The sequence below is a fragment of the Eutrigla gurnardus genome (assembly GCF_963514095.1).
Source record: "Eutrigla gurnardus genome assembly, chromosome: 8".
Taxonomy (NCBI): Eukaryota; Metazoa; Chordata; class Actinopteri; order Perciformes; family Triglidae; genus Eutrigla; species Eutrigla gurnardus.
In genome coordinates this window covers 12161577-12181880 of record NC_139922.1, presented here as the reverse complement: position 1 = coordinate 12181880, position 20304 = coordinate 12161577, and the positions used below count along the sequence as shown (strand labels likewise).

At 41.4% G+C, this 20304-nt stretch overlaps 1 protein-coding gene across 3 annotated transcripts in view; it reads right to left on the bottom strand.

Annotated features, from left to right (window-relative positions):
* LOC311016783 (collagen alpha-1(XX) chain-like) overlaps positions 1 to 20263 on the bottom strand; it is a 31893-nt gene extending 11630 nt beyond the window's left edge. For 2 of the 3 annotated variants that reach the window (XM_084014717.1, XM_084014715.1), the window contains exons 1-20: positions 20124 to 20263; positions 16580 to 16709; positions 14040 to 14144; positions 11479 to 11622; positions 8906 to 9076; positions 7978 to 8175; positions 6611 to 6778; positions 6025 to 6144; positions 5705 to 5869; positions 5378 to 5536; positions 5112 to 5284; positions 4814 to 4943; positions 4290 to 4435; positions 3696 to 3825; positions 3307 to 3446; positions 2450 to 2576; positions 2162 to 2301; positions 1937 to 2069; positions 480 to 625; positions 191 to 320 (exon numbers count right to left, since the gene is read on the bottom strand). In XM_084014717.1, coding sequence (XP_083870843.1) covers positions 191 to 320; positions 480 to 625; positions 1937 to 2069; positions 2162 to 2301; positions 2450 to 2576; positions 3307 to 3446; positions 3696 to 3825; positions 4290 to 4435; positions 4814 to 4943; positions 5112 to 5284; positions 5378 to 5536; positions 5705 to 5869; positions 6025 to 6144; positions 6611 to 6778; positions 7978 to 8175; positions 8906 to 9076; positions 11479 to 11622; positions 14040 to 14144; positions 16580 to 16700 — 2746 coding nt within the window. In that variant the 5' untranslated portion in view covers positions 16701 to 16709; positions 20124 to 20263. Of the gene's footprint in view, positions 1 to 190; positions 321 to 479; positions 626 to 1936; positions 2070 to 2161; positions 2302 to 2449; positions 2577 to 3306; positions 3447 to 3695; positions 3826 to 4289; positions 4436 to 4813; positions 4944 to 5111; positions 5285 to 5377; positions 5537 to 5704; positions 5870 to 6024; positions 6145 to 6610; positions 6779 to 7977; positions 8176 to 8905; positions 9077 to 11478; positions 11623 to 14039; positions 14145 to 16579; positions 16710 to 20030; positions 20050 to 20123 lie in introns of those variants that run through there. The other variant, XM_084014716.1, reaches the window with a different exon arrangement.
* Positions 20264 to 20304: the final 41 nt, after the last annotated feature.

The window sequence follows — 20304 nt, the reverse complement described above, 5'->3', positions numbered from 1 at the left end:
ATGTTTTTATAAATAACATTTTCTATAAATCAGGCTTCTTTTTTTCTTTCCAGTAGTCTGAAAGAAGACATGTTATTAAGCACAATAGCCCAAAATCGTAAATTTAACCAGTGCACGAAAAACAATATTTTTTATGTGTTTTCCAGTTTTTTAAAAAGCTCAGTGTATCCTTTCAGCGTGTTTGACTCACTGGTTTTGCCCTGAGCTGAACCGCTGCCTCCTTCTCTGTTGTGGTACTCTGCGGTGACCAGGATGCTGTAACGTGTATCTGGCTGCAACAACTCGAGCACCACCCGCTTTTCACTTCCCGGCACCAACACCTGTAGACAACAAACCCACCTGTCAGAGTGAAGCTTTCAAGTAAAACACTTCTTTCTTTTTTTCCAAATTCTCTGTGAACCCTGAGAAGCACTATATTTTACTGTCTGGTAGGAGGAAGGACAAAGCAGCTGAACAGGTAATGATTACAGCCTACTCACAGTGCTGTCCTGGCTTTCAGCTGCAGTCAGTGCAGTGTAGGACACACGATACTGGAGGACATGAGCGTTGGGAGGGACCCAGCTGACTACCAAGCTGACAGCCGTCTCCTCTGAAATTGATATGCTGGATGGACCTCCGCCAGACACTGCAGGGTCAAAATACACAAACAAGACTTATGAGCTACCAAAAATCCAATAATCATGCTCCATGAAGGAGCTACAGAGTAGCCAGATGAGACCAAGAGAGTTCAAAGCACTACAGTAAGTGTGGGGCAAAGCTAACTTGTCTCAACAAAAAACATCCCATTGGTCAAGTATGGTGGTGGCAACATCGTGCTGTTTTCCTCAGCACGGACTGGGTGTCTGGTTAGAAGGAAGAATGGATGGAGGAAAATACAGGGAGACACTGCCAGAAAAGGCTTGGATGAAAGGTTCCCCTTTCAATGGGACACTGACCCAAAGCACAAGGCCAGATCAATAACAGGGATGGTTACGAAACAAAACGGTGAATGTTCTCCTTGGTCAAGTCAAAGTCCAGGTTTCAATACGACTGTGAACCTGAGGCAGTTTGAAAATTGCGGTCAACAAACGTAATCTAAATATCTGGACAACCTGGAGAAAATATTCCAGAAAGAATGGAGAAAAAATACACAAGATAACTACAAAGAAATGACTAACCGCTGTTATTGTGGCAAAAGGTGGCTCTAGGAAGTAGTAAGAAGGTAGTGAGTAGGAGCTGAATACTTATGCAAGCAGCATTTTTCAGTTATTTCAGGACTGCTGATGAATGATTAATACTAGTAGTAGATAGTAGTGGTCTTGATATTTCAAGTATCTGCTGCTTTCCTGTTGTAAATGCACCATACAAAACAACCCTGTGGGGAAGTCCATAATCCAGTGTTGATCACCAAGGTGATGATCTTTCAAATAAAGTTGAATTGAATCAAATCCTCCTCATGTTAGAATCTGGCAGTCTGCCCTCTCTCTCCCTGTTGTGTCTGGTGTTTTAACCCTTCCTTGTGGGACTGTCTGGTTGTTAATCACCAGGGCGTGGCCTCCCACTGTCCTCCTTCCACCTAATCATTCAATCAATCAACGCTGCGTATCAGCCGGGCTCCGCTCTTCGTCAGGTCGTCCGTTTACCTCAGTGGAATGACAACGTAACCAAGTCCTGTCAGCTCTCACTCTACACTAGACACACTAATTCATTCTCATACCCTGGAACATTAAGAATGTTTTATTACACTAACTCTCCTGTGTCTTGCGTTCCAGGTTCAATGATTAATTACAACAACTCTGTTCTGTTTCCATAAACTCATGTAAAATTCATCTCTCCCTGTTCTCCAGGAGTAGACATACCAAACATAGCGAGTTTGTTTCATTCATATTAAATTCATATTTGTCCAGTGCTGCCGACAGTATCTGATCTATTATATCTATTAGTGTGTGCGACTCACAGGTGCTGTAGCGTATGGCCACCGCTTCACTCTGAGCTCCATCTCCATAAAGAGCAGACAAAGAGATCTGGTATTCCTTATCGTCCTCCACCCCCTCCAGGATCGCCCCTTCACTCTCACCACTCACCCTCAGCTAAAACAAACAGAAAGAGCAACATTATATTCATGCCACATATTAATCGTAACACATCATACACTCCCATCCCTTCTTTAATCCATCCCCACCTGTCTCAGGTCGCCTCCACTGAGGGAGATCCACTTGATGAGGTAAGAGACGACATCATCAGCTACAGCCTCCCAGCGCACAGTGATTTCACTGCCTGAGAAATTAGTCACCCTGAGGTCTGATGGGGAAGGCACCTTCACTAGGAGAGAAGGAAAATGTGTCAGGAAAAAAGAAGAAATAGACTTTTGTTCCATAAGACAACTCTTCTGGAGCATCAAAGGAAGGATACCATGATGTCTTGGAGCACAAACAGTGTGTGTGTGTGTGTGTGTGTGTGTGTCTCTTACGTGTGGTGACGTTACTGGTGAGTGCTGCAGACAGGCCTTGTGGGTAGTGAGACTGGACTGAAACCAGATATCTGGACAGGGAGGAGAGGTTCTGCACCACCACTGAGTTCAGTCCCGTTACCTCCATCTGAAGAGATTTAATATGAATCAATGACACTGACTGTGGCTGCAGAGATCCTGGAACCCATCTGCTATCAGTGTGGTGACCATTTAGCCTCTGGAGACAATGACCAATACTTCCGGGTGCTGCTGGTGTAGCCAGCGGATATACCAGCCACTTCTGTGCACCGGTCGTTATTTATAGTCTTATTAGCAAGTTGAGACGTGAGAATAGAGTTGGAGTTGGGAGACGACATCAATGACCGGATTGTTTCACGAGCAGCAAGTTTATACTCAGTTAAAAGTTTACTTTTAACAAATAAAAAGCTAAATTGTTGTCAGACTTTGGCTGGTATGTGTCAAGATTGAATTTCAGCCATTTTCATATCTGTTCATAGAAATTATAGGTGCAGTTACATGGGCCATTTTGTTTCTTGAAACATAATACATTCTATTGAATGCAAAAAACTATTTAAAAAAGATGGACCAGCACTCGCTACTAGTATTGGGTGGGTCTTTTCAGGTGAACAGCGTTTGCTCAAATGGGTGATCATAGAAAGGAGAAAAGACATTCTAAATCCAAGTGATTGGATGGCTCAATGTCTTTGTGGATTATTTTATTATGCATTATTGTTACACAAAGCAGTTGATTTTAAAAAATATGACTTGTTTCTCTTTCTCTTTTTCAAAGCCATATACATGTCTCTCTTTAAAAATAAAGATACAATCTCAGTTCAGGGCATGGTTCAGGAAGTTACCTGCTTGACGTCACTGCCGTGGTTGGTGCTGTAGGTGATTCTGTGGCCGGGGACGTCCACATCTCCAGGCACCCAGCTCACCCTCAGCATGCTGTGGGTGACCATCGGAAACTGGACACTCACCGGCGATGGGAGAGGGACTGTGGGCAGGGATGGTCAAATAAAAAGGGAGGGAAGGAGATGATATTGATGAAAGACAAAGGATTAGTTAGTCAGGGTACTAAAGTGATTCCTCTACAGTGTCGCTGAGAAGTTACGATGCGAGAGACGTTGACAATAGAGAAGAGTTGGAGTAAGATAAAAGAAAGAAAGATGAAAATAATAAATAAGAAAGTGATAGAGAAGGGGAAGGGAAAAGTGAAATACAAGAGGTTTGGGAAATGTCTTACATGTGGTGGCGACAGCAGTGACAGGGTCGCTGGGATCCTCGTCATACAGAGCATAAAGAGTGACGGAGTAGTCCGTCGCCGGCAGTAACCCCGACAGCTCCACCACCGTCTGGTCTGCACTGAATTTCTCCTGCAGCGATACAGGAACAAAATGCAAATGTGGAATTATGGGTTTGTTACTCTGCCCACATTAGCACATGGTGGAATTCTTGTCAGTCTGGTGTCAGACATAAATTAACATGACAATGAGTTACGGGAGAGGAGCACTCACATACAAACAGAATTAAAGAAGTAAGAGGGCAATGATGATTTAACAGCACTTTTTAATCTAAGATTAGTTTATTAGTTGATTAGTATTATCTTAGATAATGTTGGCTCTTTGTATCAAAGTATCTAAGACAGGAAGATCCAAGGATGTAATATGAGGAGAGAGGATACTAACAAACTACTACTATATAGCGTAAATAAGATTTTATTTTTGACACTGTAATAAAAAACAATTACAGTGAACACGCTGTCCTGGAAGTACATTATGTAATCAGGGTATTCCTGCTATCTTCCTACTCCCTGCTTACTTCCAGATCCACTTCTCACCTCCTTGGCGTCATCAGGCTCTCCGTGGTTGAGTGCTGAGTACAGGATCATGTACTGCGTTGCACCGGGTGCTGCACCCCAACTCACTCGCAGCGTGCTGTACGAGGAGGGAGTCACCTCCAGGTTGGCAGGCATGGCCAGGGGCACTGAGGAAGGAGAGAGGAGGGAGGGGGAGAAAAGAAAGGATGAGGAGCAAGAGAGATGTCAGAGGGGGTTTGTGCTGTACAAACATGGTTTAACAAATGAGCCTGTAAACTGGGGATGGGCATGTTGCTGTTAAATAACAAGCTGTTATTTACTGATGACACCTTGTGTATTCAGTTTGCTGGTAGTTTAGTCAACAAGTGTCCTACTTGTTGTTAGTTGTAAGCCCCACCAGATCTACCGCTCCAACTCCCGCAGAAGCTCCGGCTTCTGCTTAATCTCAAGTTTCATTTCTTCATTTCTTTTTATTGACTGAGGTACTGCAAGTACAAGTGATACACTGACAAACAAAAACGTGATGTCAGTGGTGTCAGTCTTACATGTAGTGACAGTTCCTCTGAGCGCCAGGCCAACATTGTCTTCGTACACAGGGAAGATGGACACGTGGTACAGCGTCTGAGACGAGAGGCCTTCCAGCAGCACAGTCGACTCTGAGCCGGCCAATACCACCTAGAGATAAAACATCACTTACAATCAAGCACATTTCACCCAGAACTCAAGTACAATGTAAAACCCAAGGCTGCTGCTCTCCAGTCCTCATCGTCTTACTTTGCTCATAAAACTGTGTCTTAAATCTAATGTGGTGAAACTTAATGAAATGTATGCTTGTGTTCTGACCTCCTGTGGACTCTGACCCTCGGCGCTGTGATAAACCACCCTGTACTGTTGGACTGACTGAGCCGGATTGGTCCAGTGAAGCTTCACTTCTCTGGAGCCCAGTTCAGAGAACCGGAGATCAGTGGGAGTGGGGTAGGAGAGGGCTGGGTCTGCTGTGGGTCCAGGCTCCATTCCTGGAGCAGCAACACAGAATCAGCACATTAGACCTCAACAAGAAATTCACTGTTTGAAAAACCTGATGCCTGCCAGACAGATAGATAGGTTACGTTTTGAGATGCCACGGTCCTCAATCCTCCCGCACAGGATGTGAACCAGCCGTGCCACCAGTTTGCTGAGCAGAGGGAAGTCATTGACATTGTAGACATTCAGATCCACCGGCTCCGATGCCACTTGTCTCAACTCAGCCTCGTCAGCATTCTTTACACCTGAATAATATAACATGATTCAACCAAATTTGCAGGAAAAAACATTTGGATATTAGAACAAATTGCCACCAAACCCCTGTACTGCATAAAGACCATGTCAGACTGTAAGTGGGTTACACTCCTCTCAAGGCCCAGAAGCTGAATTAGGACCACCTGCTCTTCTCTCACCTACAGCGATGATCTCCACGCCGGCATTCTTCAGCCGGTTTGCTGCAGCTATAGCGTCATCCTGAGATTTCCCATCGGTCAACAACACCAGGAAGAACGGTGTCTCTGACCTCGCGCCTGCCTCAGCCCTCATGTTCTCCTCCATTACGTGGAGGAGTGCCTGGCCTGGGAAATGGATGCATGGTCAGACACGGTGCATGTACTCTGCAGTATATGTATTGTATCATTGCATCATGTGCATATATTCCAAAGACAGATGTCACGGGTCAAACAGGTGAACACATACAGTATTGAAGTTGTTAACGGTGATTTGTATTTACCTGTAAATGTGTTTCCTCCCTTATATCTGAAATTCCTTACTGCCTCCAACAGCTGGTCTTTAGTGGTGAAGTTGTTGAGCTGCCACTCTGTGCGGGGGTCTCCGCTGTACTGGGTCAGACCTGAGACCAAGACACATCATCACTTCACCGTTTGTTGCTTCTACAGAGCTGTTCAAGAACAAAAGCTTGCAGCCAGTATCCATAAAAGCTTTGACTGTAGCTTGATTGTAATATTTGTATTATTTTATTTAAGACAAGAAAATATTCCTTTTTCAGGAAATGTAATAACCACAAATGCATTGCTGTAAAAGCTGTGAATGAAGGTGTGCGTCTGAGTGCATGTGAGCGAAAGAAGATGTGTATGCATATTTGACTGTGCTGCCCAATAACTCATCACAGGAGGACCAATCAGCAGAAATTAAATACTTTGACAATAAATTCAGCTGTAGCTGAGCATAAATAATCATCGCTGTTGCAATGCACTTGTCTGGGGATAAATTAAACAACTCACTTACTGTGTCTGCATCTCTGAAATAACAACTTACATGACTAAAACTCTCAGAAAGGAAGACACTCTGATCCTCACCAATCTGAATGTGGTCCGGCCCGATGTGGAAGGGTGTCATCAGGCCCTCCAAGAAGTCTCTGACCCGCCTGAAGTTGCTGCGTCCGATGCTCCAGGAGCCGTCCACCAACAACACGATGTCCGCCGCGGCATTGCTGTCACACTCAAAGGGTTTCCTTGGAGACATGCCTTCAGTAAAAGGAAGCAAGCAAATAGCCTTGAGCTGATCAGAGTTCCAGAGACGTGAGGAATCTAAGTCACGGAGCACTGAAGCTCTTCTGGAGGCTCATTTATTTATTCAAACAGGGACAGTGCACAATAAAACATTAGCCTTATATAAAACAAGGAGAGATGCATTGCAACAGGTTTAAGCAAACTTGCTATTTTCCCCCTGTAGTCATGGTCAAAAGACACTTTACTGAAGCTTATTTCACATATAGTTCCTGGTAAATTACACTGAAAACCTGAGTATGTGCTTTTCACACATGCCCTGGCAATGCCGGTGTTACTCCACATTCTGTGACCACAGAGCCCGCTGCGATGCAAAAAAAATGGGTCAATGGATAATCCAGCAGATGGCAGCAATTTCCATAAAAGTGAACCGAATAAGAATAAAATGATGATGATAATGATGATGGGGCATGGCCAGGTGTTCATGGCGGGCGAGGAGCTGTTTTTGTCCGGTGACAATGTTCCTGTAATGATGATACTCACTGGCGTAAATGCTAAATGCTTGCTTAAGTTGCAGGTTCAAGTAGAATCAGAAATCAGAAACAGAATCAGAAAGTAAATTATTTCAGGGATTAAGCATGTGTGAAAAGGTCTTAAATCACTTTATAGAGTTTTTTTCCTTTCATTTGTCACTCATCTGTATATTACTGTGTAAGAAGGTTAAACGGATGGCTATAAATCAGGAAACAGTTGGTTCTATGCATATAGGTATGCAAAAAAATAGGCGTAAGTGTTAAAATGTAGGGGCATAAATACCATGTGTACATGTGTGAACATGGTGCATACATGAAAACGAGTGAGTTTCCATGTGTGTGTTCACTTGGATTACGAGGGAGACAGCGGAGGACACATGCGCCCTGCAGCTGAACGGGACGGCCTGTCATTATTTCCTCAACACGTCCTTCCCTTGTATAAACACTGTCATCACATTTCAAACCAACACTTACTGCTCGGGCCTCTTGTTCCTTAACTCCTCAGAAGAACCAAAGATGATGATTGCCAGACGATCTTTAAGATATCCTGCTTAACTTCCTACTTAAAAAGGAGTTGCCAGCTCCATCATGGTGTATTACATTACAATAACAAATGCGACCAAAAGAAACATTTTAGATCATTGTTTTGTGTCACGTTTCCTGACACCGAGGAGCAGAGGTCACCTGTAACTGGCTGGGTAGGGAAGGTTGTCTTCCGGGGTTGCTCCTCGGCTGCTTTGCCCTGTGTCGTCCCCTGCTCCTCCTTATTCTCCACCTTAGAACGATCCCGCTCTTTCTCTTTCTTCCTCTTCCTCTTCTCTTTGACGGTTTTCTCTTGGGCCTCATCTGTGGGCTGCGAGGGGGTTTCTAACGCTGGGGTCTCTGCAGGAGAAAGCACATGGGTGGGTACAAGCAAATATTGTTCAGGGGAAATCTACTGTGGACAGATGTTGATCCATCTGCCTTCAAAAGGAACACATAAAAGAGTAAGGAAAAGCATTATTCCCCTGTTAACACTATTGCTCTCTGATGCATGCCTTTAATAGATACAACAAACCCTCAGGCCCATCTTCCATATTGTTCCAACTTTTGTTTCCTGTGTCACACCTTATGTTTTCTGGGCTGTCATTACTGTGTGTATTTGTCTGTGTGTATTTACAAGCACTTTGTAGGTGCTTGTAAATACAGTATACAGTACTTGCTTGCATGTGTTGGCAACATTTCCCTTCCTCCTCTTGGTCAAATAGCGTTATAATGACAGAGGCCATGAAAGATCAGGAGAGATCAAGTATTGCTGTAGGTGTTTGTGCAGCATACCAAACACAATAAAACAGTGGGTGAGGATTTCCTTCAACTGCATTAATACTTGAGTTTTTAGGTTTTAGTTCCTTTGCATTTGTTACTATATATATATTTGAAATCTCATAGAGGAACATGATTGCTTCTTCCTAATACTTTCACCTCCATTTCTCCAGGAAATCTACATTACTCTCAAAAATGTCACATTCAAAGACAGTTTGAATATATGTTTAAATTATTTGACTATTATTAGACAATTGCCTCTTATTTGCCGTACCCAAGTCATCACACTGTAATAATACCAAGATGCTACCTGTGGTCACAACAGCAGCAGTGGTGGGCTCTGGATAGAGAATTGTTGGCAGACCCAACAGAGTCTCCGTAACATCGTCCAGGTCTCCTGACCCCGACCCGCCTGGCAAAGTCTTCTTCTTCTGCTCTCGACTCCCACTGCGGATCATTTCGTCCTCCCGCAGACTCTCCACTGGAAGAGAGAAACCGCAGTGAAGGGAATCACATATCAGCAATAGCAGGGTCTCCACTGCATCTGTAACCTTCCTCATAGACATTTAGAATGCAATTGTTCTCACATGCATCGCACAACGATGCCTGAAGTGAGTGGGCAAAATTACAATTTCTCAGAATATCAAAGAGGCCTCAATCAGGGTGAAATAAAACATTTACTACTGAGTCTACAGTCAATGTGAGGCAGTATTTGAGCACAGCAATGCTTTGAGCGAAATGCTGACATCAACATGCTGAAATTCTCGCAATGACAATGCTAACATGCTGATGGCAGGTATAATATTCAACATTTGAGTTGTGTGTTAGCATGCTAATAAATAATAAGTGTAGATGAAGCTGGTGAGAATGTCCTTACTGCTAAATTCATAAGATACATGAAAATATAATTAGGATTATTAATTCACAAGCTACTGTTCCCAGCAGTATATGGAGTATTTAAAAGTCCATCTTTACCAGCTGTAAGATTAAAGTGATGCCAACACATCAATAATTATAATCCTAACAATATAATATACAATATGTGAATATATGAAACAGATGGTACAAAACTCAGCTGCTAAGATCTTAACCCAAACCAAGGTGTACAAACACATCACATCTGTTTCAGCTTCTTTACATCGACTCCCTCTTTGTTTTAGAATTGGTTTTAAGATGTTATTGATTACTGTTATGGCTCTTTATGACCTGGCTCCACACAACAATTTAGACCTTCCAATGCCTTATGAAACTTTATGTTAACTGAGATCCTCAGACAGTGGATCAAGACTAATAATAATAATAATGTGCCAACAATTATAATAATATCGGTCTATAAAATATTAGTAAAAAGGGAAAACATGTTCATCCAAGTTTCTCAGTCCAAGATGATGTCTTTAAATGTCATTTTTGCATGAAAAATTATTGTAACGATGAATTGATCATCATTTTTCTGTCAGTCAACGTACCATTGCATCTGTACGTGCCAGGATCACGTGTCAGTAAATCAACTAATAAATTGGGGTGAAGATAGAATATGTTTGCTGTTTGGCAAGTTATATGACTCCTCTGGCGTAACCGCTACACCAGGTCCTCTTACCAAACAAGCCTGGAGTTAACAGACAGGGTTAACAACAGCAAATTAAGGGGGAAATAAGTAGTGGGCCCAGAGGGGGTTAAAGCAAATGGGAAATGCAACGCATGGGGAAGGAATTCCCAGACTGGCATAATTCCAGAGAGACAGCCGGTGTTACAAATCTCCAAGTGAACATGTCTTTCAGACCTGCCTGAACAAGCTCGACTCGACACAGTAACCTACTATCACTTGGTTCGCAAGCAACCACGGGCTACATTCGCAGAGGAGAGTATCAATCACATTCCAACAATAAAATGTCAGAAGTGAAAAGGGCTCACAAATCACTAACCCTGCTGTAGACAGTTGTGGGACAGTAAGAGTACAAAATCTGATTTTGCAGAACCTAATCTTCCAAACACGGGTGACGCTCCGTCAAAATATCCCGACCTACTGCGTGTTTCCTCAGAAATGACTGATAAATTTAACTTCAAGACTTTTCTCTTTGTAAGCGTACTGAAACACCAACACACAGTGACGGTAGCAAGCCATTAACTGTGTTATTAGGGCTGGAGAAGTTGCATTTGTGAGACCCAGAGGAACAAATGTTGGTGGGCATATTTCCAACCCAGGAACACACTGAACTCAATAAGTATACAGTTACTTCAAACAAAACCCTTTTTCAGCCTGTAATCCAGCTAGAGTAGTATTTATACCCACTCACTCTGTGTGTGTGTGTGGGGGGGGGGGGGGGGACCACTGCACACAACAGCATTTCTTTTCATCTCTTGTCAATGTTGTGCATCCCGTCATGCCTGTGGATATGTCAACCCCACAAAGAACTGACGCTTGTTTTGTGAATTCCAGTTCAGAATAAAAATGTATGGATTGCAGATAAAAAATATATATAATTACACTATTTAACATAAGATGGCCCATATATATATGCAGTCATGTTAACGCTCGCTTTTAAAGAGAGTTCCCCCAGAAATCAGAAATACATATTTCACCTCATACCTGCAATGTTATTGATCAATCTATTAATCTATCAATCGATTGTTTTGGTGTGAGTAGTTGGAGCTATCGGCTATAGACATGTCTGTCTTCTCTCCAATATAATGAAAGTATATAGCACTTGGCTTATGGTACTGAAAGCACCAGAAAATGAATTTGAAAAACTCAACAGCAATGTCTCTTTCCAGAAACCATGAACTCAAGATAATCCACAGACCACGTTGTGAGCAGTTTCATGTAGGAACTGTGGTTGAAAGAAAATATGTAATTTCTCCCATACAGCCTGCCGTGTTTCTTACTGGTGAATCGTCGCTTTGCGAGTAGTTTCTCTGTCGTCCCGTTGAGCAGGAGGACTTGGAGGGCGTATTCCTGACTGGAGTCCAGTCCTGCCACCGTTGCCCGGCCCCGTGTGGTGGTCAGCATCAGCTCTGGCTGTGGCACCTCTGGAAAAGATGAGCATTTAAGTTAAGAAATTACAGTATTGAGAATAAGCTGGAGAGAGTCTGTATTTGAGTTTATTGTTGATGTGATTTTACTTTATTGCCGTTACTAGAAGGAACTTTTTGATGAGCTCATAATGCAGAAGACACAACTAATAACACAGCATCCTAATTAAACCATGACATACATACAACATGATATAAACAGAATACCATGAATTAAAGAAATACACAAAATAACCCCTTTCTTTTGCTAATTGTACATATTTAGACCACTAACTGCCACATTTAACATGATGAATAGTACTAAGCTAGGGCGTTCACCAACATTAGTTGCCAGAGTGCGAGTCAGTCACAAGAGTATGTTGCTGAGGCAGAGAAAGGTCTCAGACAAAGTTTATATTTGGTGGTCATGACCTGGTGGTCCGAGTGTTAACCACACAAGCAATGTTCCTTCCTTTATTACTTCATTATTATATTCTTTAACTCATTCCATTTTTCCAGAAAGAGCATCATGTTACACTTAAGTATTTATTTATGAATATATTTTTGAATGTCCTAAGAAAAACAAAAAACAAAAGAGGAGTATTGGAGTAATGTTGTTCTTTTACATTGTACGTTTTAAATGTACTGCTTTTTTATTCCCTGTAATCAACAGCAAGGAAAAAGTAATGCATGTAATAATAAAAATCAAATAAAGCATGTTTATCGGTACTCAGTATCAGGATGTACTGAGACCTACTTGTAGTTGGTTTTAAAAAATGTGGTATGGTTGCATCCCTATAAGCAATACATAAGTAAACAAAATAGTCCAAATGTTCCAGCATCCTGTAGGTCTTACTGGAGTTGTACTAATTTAAAGAGTCTCTGCCAATATTTTACACTGTTATAGACAATATATTGGTGCACAAGCTTCTCAACAGCTGCCAAAGTATTAAACAAGATATTGCACACTATTCCCAGTACTTGTTTGATTAGACTGAACGAAATCCTTTCTATCTGTGTAAGTAAACATTTGTATAAATAATATAAATCTCAGTCCCTTAAGTCCCTCCCCCTTTCCAGGCCCTCCACCAAGTCCTGTGTGGGACTGAATTCTTCTTGGAAGCCCCCCTCCGTCCCTCTTTTAGACGTGCCTGGGCTTAGCTGCACAGTGTGGAATGGGAGATAGGGTGACGGAGAGAAAACAAAGTTCGCAATTGTGAAGGAGGAGGTGAAGACAGAGGGAGCTGCATTTTTATCCAAACCATCACCTGTGAAGCAAGAGAGCTGACACGTTGGTGGCAGCCTGGATGTGGATTTACAGTATTTGTAAATGCTGTTCCAAACTAGAGAAGAGGGATTATGCTGAAATAAAAGATTGGGATTTAATTTTGGCCAATCGTTTTATCATAAAACTATTATATGGAAGACAAATACAGTATGTCAATGACTTATACAATTATCTCGTGTGTAAAGTAGGGCAATAATTTAATAGAGTAAAGAATCAATGGAATCGTGTCATGATGAAGTGATACATCGTGTTACTAAATTACGTCATCTAAACTGATTATAATAACCAACTTAATGTTCTCAGAAAACCTGACGTGAAATATTTTTGGGTATAATATTTTGAAGATTGTTTTTTTTTTTACATCACCACAACAAATGTGTATGTATGGAAATTAGGGGTTGACCGATTATCAGCATTTTTTTTCCAGTATTTTTTTCTGTATTTCTGAAGCTGATTTGCCTGTACATTTTTTTAAATGCGCTACGTTGGCTCTAATGCAGCCACAGACACTACTCTGTGGTCTGTGGCTGGTCCCACCCACAGCAGCACTATGCCACTACCGGATTTGTTAAATAGTTCAGCCCATCAACGATGAAGGCTACTGTCCCACAGACTGGCAGAAGAAGGTATTTGCAGACTGGAGCTGTGTCTGCTGTCGGTGAGCTTGTTTTCTCGAAGGTTCGATCACTTATTTTATATATTTTTACATTAGAAAACTTAACAATTGTATTTATTAATTTGTTTGTTCAACTTTATGATAATACTGCTGATAGCTCCCTGCACGTTTTGTGTTCATGTTGAAAGGTTCTGTGAATAAACATATACTAAAAGGAGTTTCAACAACAATGTGCCACATTTGAAGAAATTCCCTCAAGGCGTTCCTGAGATATCACAAGAATGGACGGATGTGTAGTCACAGTGACCAAAAGGTGATTTGGTTGAGGTCAGGGCTCTGTGAGGGCGAGTCACTTAGTATTCAGGGTCACTGTCATGTTGAAACAGAAAAGGTCTTCCCCAAACTTCACAAAGGTGGAATCACGCTGTTGTCTAAAACATTACTGCAAGCTGGAGAATAAATAATTCCCTTAATTGGAATTAAGGGTCTAAGGGCCAAATAATATTAACTCCAACACAGACACACTCTCACCTGAGATGGGTCTCACTCGGACCTTGTAGCCCTGAACGGGTCCGTCAGCCTCCTTCCATTTGATCTGCAGTCTGTCCTCAGACAGGACCGTCAGCTTAAGACGACCTTGACATTCACAGACAAAGGGAAGCAAACAGACAGAAAATTCAGGGTTTTTTTATGTATGTGTGCGCATTGTGTTTGCTGAAGAGAAAGAGAAGAGCATGACAGTTGCAGTCTTTTCAGAGATCAAAGAAACAGGCTGTGAAACTATCTTCATCCCTCCCGCTCTCCAAGACGGCCTCACCCCTCTCACTTCCTTCTCCCCAAATCAAATCCCTCTCTTGTTTCGACTTCATCTACATAATTTCCAGCAGGGACTTCCCAACAAGCAGCGTCTTTCATGTTTCCATCCATCCATCCCTCTCTCCAGCTGCCCCATCATCCATCAAAGCATGCCCTGTCCTCCCGTCTGGTATAGAAACAGGAACAGGACGCTGGTTGGGGACTGGAGGGTCAAAGGTCATGTCAGAGGGACAGCAGAGAGTTACAGTGTGTCAGGGTTTAGTATGTACTATGTGGCAGGGTAATAGATGGAGAGGAAGATGAGGGGGGAAGGGAAAACGGAAGCAAAGAAGACAGAGGAGTGTCGACATGAATGGCATGAATCACACAACTTTGTCTTCATCGCTTCTGTGCACGTATGACCCTCAGCACTCAACAGAGTCTTTTCTGACTAGCATGTATGTGCGTATGTCTATAACTGTATGTGTGTGTGTGAATGTGTATTGGGGCCAGGGGCCTCTTGAGGGTCCTCATCTTCTTGGGTGCCTGGCAGAAGATCAGATAGGGTCCGATGGAGATTTAGAGAGACTGAGGTCAAGGTCTAACAGACCCACTAACAACAACAAACTTTCCACACAGGCGGGCAGATATGGAGACGAGTTTAGTAGCTGTTCTGTCCTCCCTGATGTGTGGGATCAGAGCAGCTGGTTGTGGCCATCATTCTTTAGTTCAGCACTGAAATAATAAGCCCTTTGATTCTTGGCCATTGTTTCTTTTATGAAATGTAACACAAAGTAACCATGAAATAAATATAGAAGTTGCAAATTTGAAAAAGCCAGTCAAAATTATTGCAAAAAGCTGCACTGTGAAGTATTGTTCTCATAAACCAGCAGTTCATATTTAATTAAATATGTGTCATTGATAACATTAGAAAAAAATCTCATCTTCCTGAGAATGAAATGCTATTTACTTGCCAAGTAGTATAGCCTGTGTATTAGTATGAGTGATTGTTCAGTAGATTCATATCTAAATGAAATCTTACAGTAAGGCTTTGCACATTGGTTCTCACAGCATTTCAAGTCTGACTCACCAAACTCATAATTGCACAAACTTGTCTCAAATTGCTCATTTCAGCCTGATGAAAGGTCTTTAGCATAGTTAACCTAAAACTGCTGCCTGTTGCGCTCTCTTTGTGGGCGGGTTCATTTCACAAACATGTTTTGAAAGAGTAAAAAGCCAATTTTCACACTGTGGAGCTTCTTGTGCCGCTGTCAGGAACCAGCAGTCAGTATAGTGGTATTAGAGGACTTGAAACAATTAGAAAATATTAATAGTACAGCTATCAACAATGTTTCATCGGAGCAGAGCTGTAGTTTGACAGAGTGAATGGTTAATCATGAAGTTAGAGGCCAAAATGTTTCTCAAGAGAGCGGCCCATGACTAATTTAAGAGGTCTTCAAGAGAATGTATCAATCACAAAGATGATATATTTTCCTAGCAGCTATTGAAACGTATTAGTTGCTGTGCAGGAATAAGCTAATCTACTTTATGCTAAACTACAAGCCACTCTAGAGTGATGAGCCACTGTAACGAACCAATAAACAAAATAACAATCATTACTTTTAAACCATTAAGGTGAAAAATACACCATAGTAAATACGGATGCTTGTATTCACATATATTATATGACTGACTTGAAATGTTATGATATTATTTATACTTATATTGTGTATAGTAGTCGACATCTTCTTTTAGCTATTGAGCTAGCATTGCTGTTTGTCTACTTACAAAAATGAATGAAGTACAAGTGAAAAGTTAAGTCCAACATTACTATGCATTTTGATAATATCTCAACGATTAGTTTTTGAGATTGCATGACATTGTGTTTGTTAATGTTACTGATTATGATAAAATAATGTTCTGGGACACAACTAGCTAACTAGCTAGCATCTCTAGCAGGCTGTCTCCTTAACTAACAAAACGATGAAGGCTATGGCTAATTTCTTTCTTCTTTGTAGGAATAATAGTGGTAAGTTTAGACCATAAACAATCAAATAACATGAAGTAAGCAGTTGCTTTATGTCAGTACTACCATTTTAGCATTGACAAATATAACAGGCCGCTAAAAGAGCTTTACCACCAAAGGCTAACGTTAACTGCAATAAAACAACAAAGGTGCTTTTTCTAAATTTCACCATCATCTTAAACTGTGTGTGTGACATAAATCCTTAATAACGATCAAATGGTTATAAATTAAGTCATGAAATGTACTCTACCTTGGCCATGGACCCCTGAGGACAGCAGCAGGAAGACACTGAGCAGGAAACACAGCATTAGCCAGAGAGATGATGATGATGATGATGATGATGACGATGAAGAAACGGGGTGATGAGACATGAGTGGGACCTTGAAACATGAAAAACAATGCTATATTATAATATGCTTTTATTTATTATGTATACAGAGGTCAATTCTCTGAATCGAGTGAAACAGTCGGCATGAAATAGTTCAAATACTAAGTAAAAACAAGGTAAAAAAAAGTACAAATATGTGCTTTTTTAGTCTCAAATATTGAAATGTGCTTCCCCTTTTCCCCTATGATAGAAAACTCAATATCTGATATGAACCAAATGATGAACCAACAAAACAATCAGCAGATAACTTGACCATGAAAATAATTACATATTCTGCATTTCCGAAAAATCTCACTTTCTTTTTTTGCATCAGTTTCGTGCACCTATAACCGGTGTTTTATAATAATATTTATTTAATTTTTTGTGAACCCCTTTGTCACCTTTTCCCATGGGAACTCTTTATGGCTGACTCAGACTACAGGTGCTGCGGTGCTTGTCCCCATTAGAGACCTTAAACTTCACACAGCTAATGACACACACACAAGGCTGTAATGTTAACAAACAGGCAGCACTTTAAGAGGCCATAAAACTAACACGCCTCTGTCTGAGTGCTCCGACATTTACACTAAATCTACACTAAATGCTTCAACCTGATTCTGGATCTTTTGACTGCAAACACTACATAATTCTGTCTTCTTTTCATGAAGACGGATAATTTGCAACCTTGGGATTATATGTATTACATTAACATTATTTCCACTCTGTTGCAATACACCTGTATGCAGACATCATGATTAGGTATCATTTGCATTTGAGGGTCATTGATCAAAAGGTTAAATGGTCACAGCTCATTTTTCTATTTCAAAAGCCCGATTCCAACAAGATGAAGCTAAATCATTTTGAATCACACTGGGAAACAAGATGATTGTTTTAAGTTGCGTAGGCAGATGCTCTTTAGAAAAATAGGGCAAAAACTCTTGACACTTGTTCTTTGTGAATAAGCACATTGTTCAACAAAATGCAGATAGAACAAAGCCACATTTAGCCATCTGGTAGCTCAGCTATAATACTGGAGTTCACAGGCCTGTGACCGAAACATGTGTTTAGAATATATGAAATGATCCACCATCAGATCTGTCCTATCACTCCAAGCTGGAAGCTGTGTGTTGTTTGTATTTTTTTTTAATGTTAAATCTATTTCACTCTACATCTTTTCTTATTTCCTTCTATTAATATTTTTTATGAGTTAATGTCTGAGCTGTCTCCTTATCTTTGAGACCTCATCACTAGACGGGCCGCCACTGAAGCGAGTTTAAGAGGAACTTCCTGCCTAAAGGCTTTTCACACTGCCTGATACACAGCCATCATGCGCAGTATGTGACATAAGTATACAGCTCTTTTTTTAACGTTTTCTCATGTTTCACATGTACCTGCTTGCCTGAATGTTGCCAAGCCTCAATTTATGCTTGAGCCGCATGTCGTGCGTACCTATCGCTTCGCCTGTCAGACAGACAGGAAAAGATGGGTATTGTTATGCAATGCGAGTGGATCTACTCCAATCTACTGCCAATTGGGGGGTCTCCTCTTTTAACTTTTAACCCTTTTTTAATTTATGGGTGCATGCAGTTAAGATACAAAATCAACAACCAGTACAACATAACCTAATGTGGGATTTAACGGCCTCTGCTATAGTTTTACCATCACTGAACTTTTGAGTCTTCTGAATGTTTTGAATAATCCACAAGTGTTCATTATGACTGAACACACTGGCAACAAGCCCACACACATGACAGGCCCTAATGCACCGTAGTAACTCGTATGAAGCACGCACACACACACACACACACACACACACACACACACACACACACACACACACACACACACAAACACACACACGCACAATTTCACTGAATTCTTCTTAGAACGCAGGCATATTTTTGAGATGCAAAACTTAAGTTAATTGCAAGGGCCTTTCTCTGCTCAACAAATGGGTTGTGTGTAATGAAAAAAACACTTGGGGGCACTGCTCCAGTCATTTTCTCTGCGCTGTTAATTACGTCACAGCTGTCGCAGTTAAAACATGTCAGATCATGGTGGACCATCCATAATAAACATCAACATCATTCTATGTAATAAATACATATTTTAAGCTACTTTGTTGAGTTGCCTCTTATTGAATACTGTGAGTGAATTTAAGTTCCCCTGGTAAACTAACTTACTAACTAACTAAACAATATGTCTGGGGCTTTTATTCTGAAATGTAAGAATCAAAGGAACGGTATACGCTGCCAATAGGGTTAATAAAGATATTTTTCCAAATAAAAACAAAGTGCTTTGTGACCCTCTGTGTTATGATGTGATGCTCTGCTCACACTAAATATATAATTTTTGCACCACAACTCACAGATTTGTCTGCTCTCTCTACTCTCGTCCATCTTTCATTTATCCTTTAGTGCAATGCATGATGGTATATAATGCTCAGTTAGTTTCCATCAGTTGAACACTACTTTTCAAGATTAATTGTGGGATGCTTTGAGTCCACGATACAGGGTATAATCCTTCTCACTAGACATTCAGACAGCACTACAATGTGGTAAACTCTCCGTACAGCGAGTACTGACTGATTTCGGACACAGCCATAGTCGGAGGGGCCCCAGTCTCTATGGGCCCCAGTACAATCTACTGCCTGGACTGTCTATATTTAAGCCCCTGATTGACCATTACTGACCAAATCTCTTCAAAAATAGTTTTTCCTCCCTGCATGGAGAAAAAAAATTCTTTATGGATTTGTGGATCCGTGCATGAAAGAATTACTACATCCAACATGAAAGCTGTTATTAATTATTTAAACACTAGCGTCGGTCTGTTTTCCCATGCTGGGAATGAAAGTGCATGATCTCAAGTCAACGTCATCGCTCAATTATAATGATGCCTTCAGGCTACTTGACCTTGGAGTGACCTCACCAGAAGAAAAAATGACACCACCACAGAATAACGCGATTCTTGTGAGGACCCAGGTGGAGTTCAGATGTCATGAACATATTCATTGGTCTTCGGAGATATTTGTTTGAGCTCAATAATGTTATAAAGCGGTGTGTAGGTAGGTTCATTTACATAAAGATGATTATTTAAAGTGGATGAGAGTGATGTTAGCCACTATAAGTGAGTTAGTAGTTAGCTGTTACTTTGCTTCAATGCACACAAGTAAAGAGATGTGTAACTTTTAATAAAATACTACCAACTATGTTGTTTTTAATACGTGTTAGTAAAGAGGTACACTGAACTGCGTCCCTGCCTCAGGTGAGGTATTTACAGCAGTTTCGAACAACGGCAATTAAACCACCCAGATAAAACGATAGCGTTCGCTTACTTCAGTCGTTTAACCGGAAGAAAAACAGCAAACTGCAAACAACAAACTGCGGCCAACGGCTCTTTTTTTACTCTCGCCAGGTGAGGTCTTTACCTGGCGGTTTAGAGAGTCCACGTTAGTCCTCCAGAGAGACTCCACACATTCCTGAGGTGGGATGTCAACCAGCGCCAGTTCCGCTCCACTGTGAAGTCAGCTCCCCGGCGGCAGGTCGTATCTCAACTCCTCCGGATGAAACCCGAGAAGCGAGGCCCTCCTGCTGCTCCGGCGGGGGGCG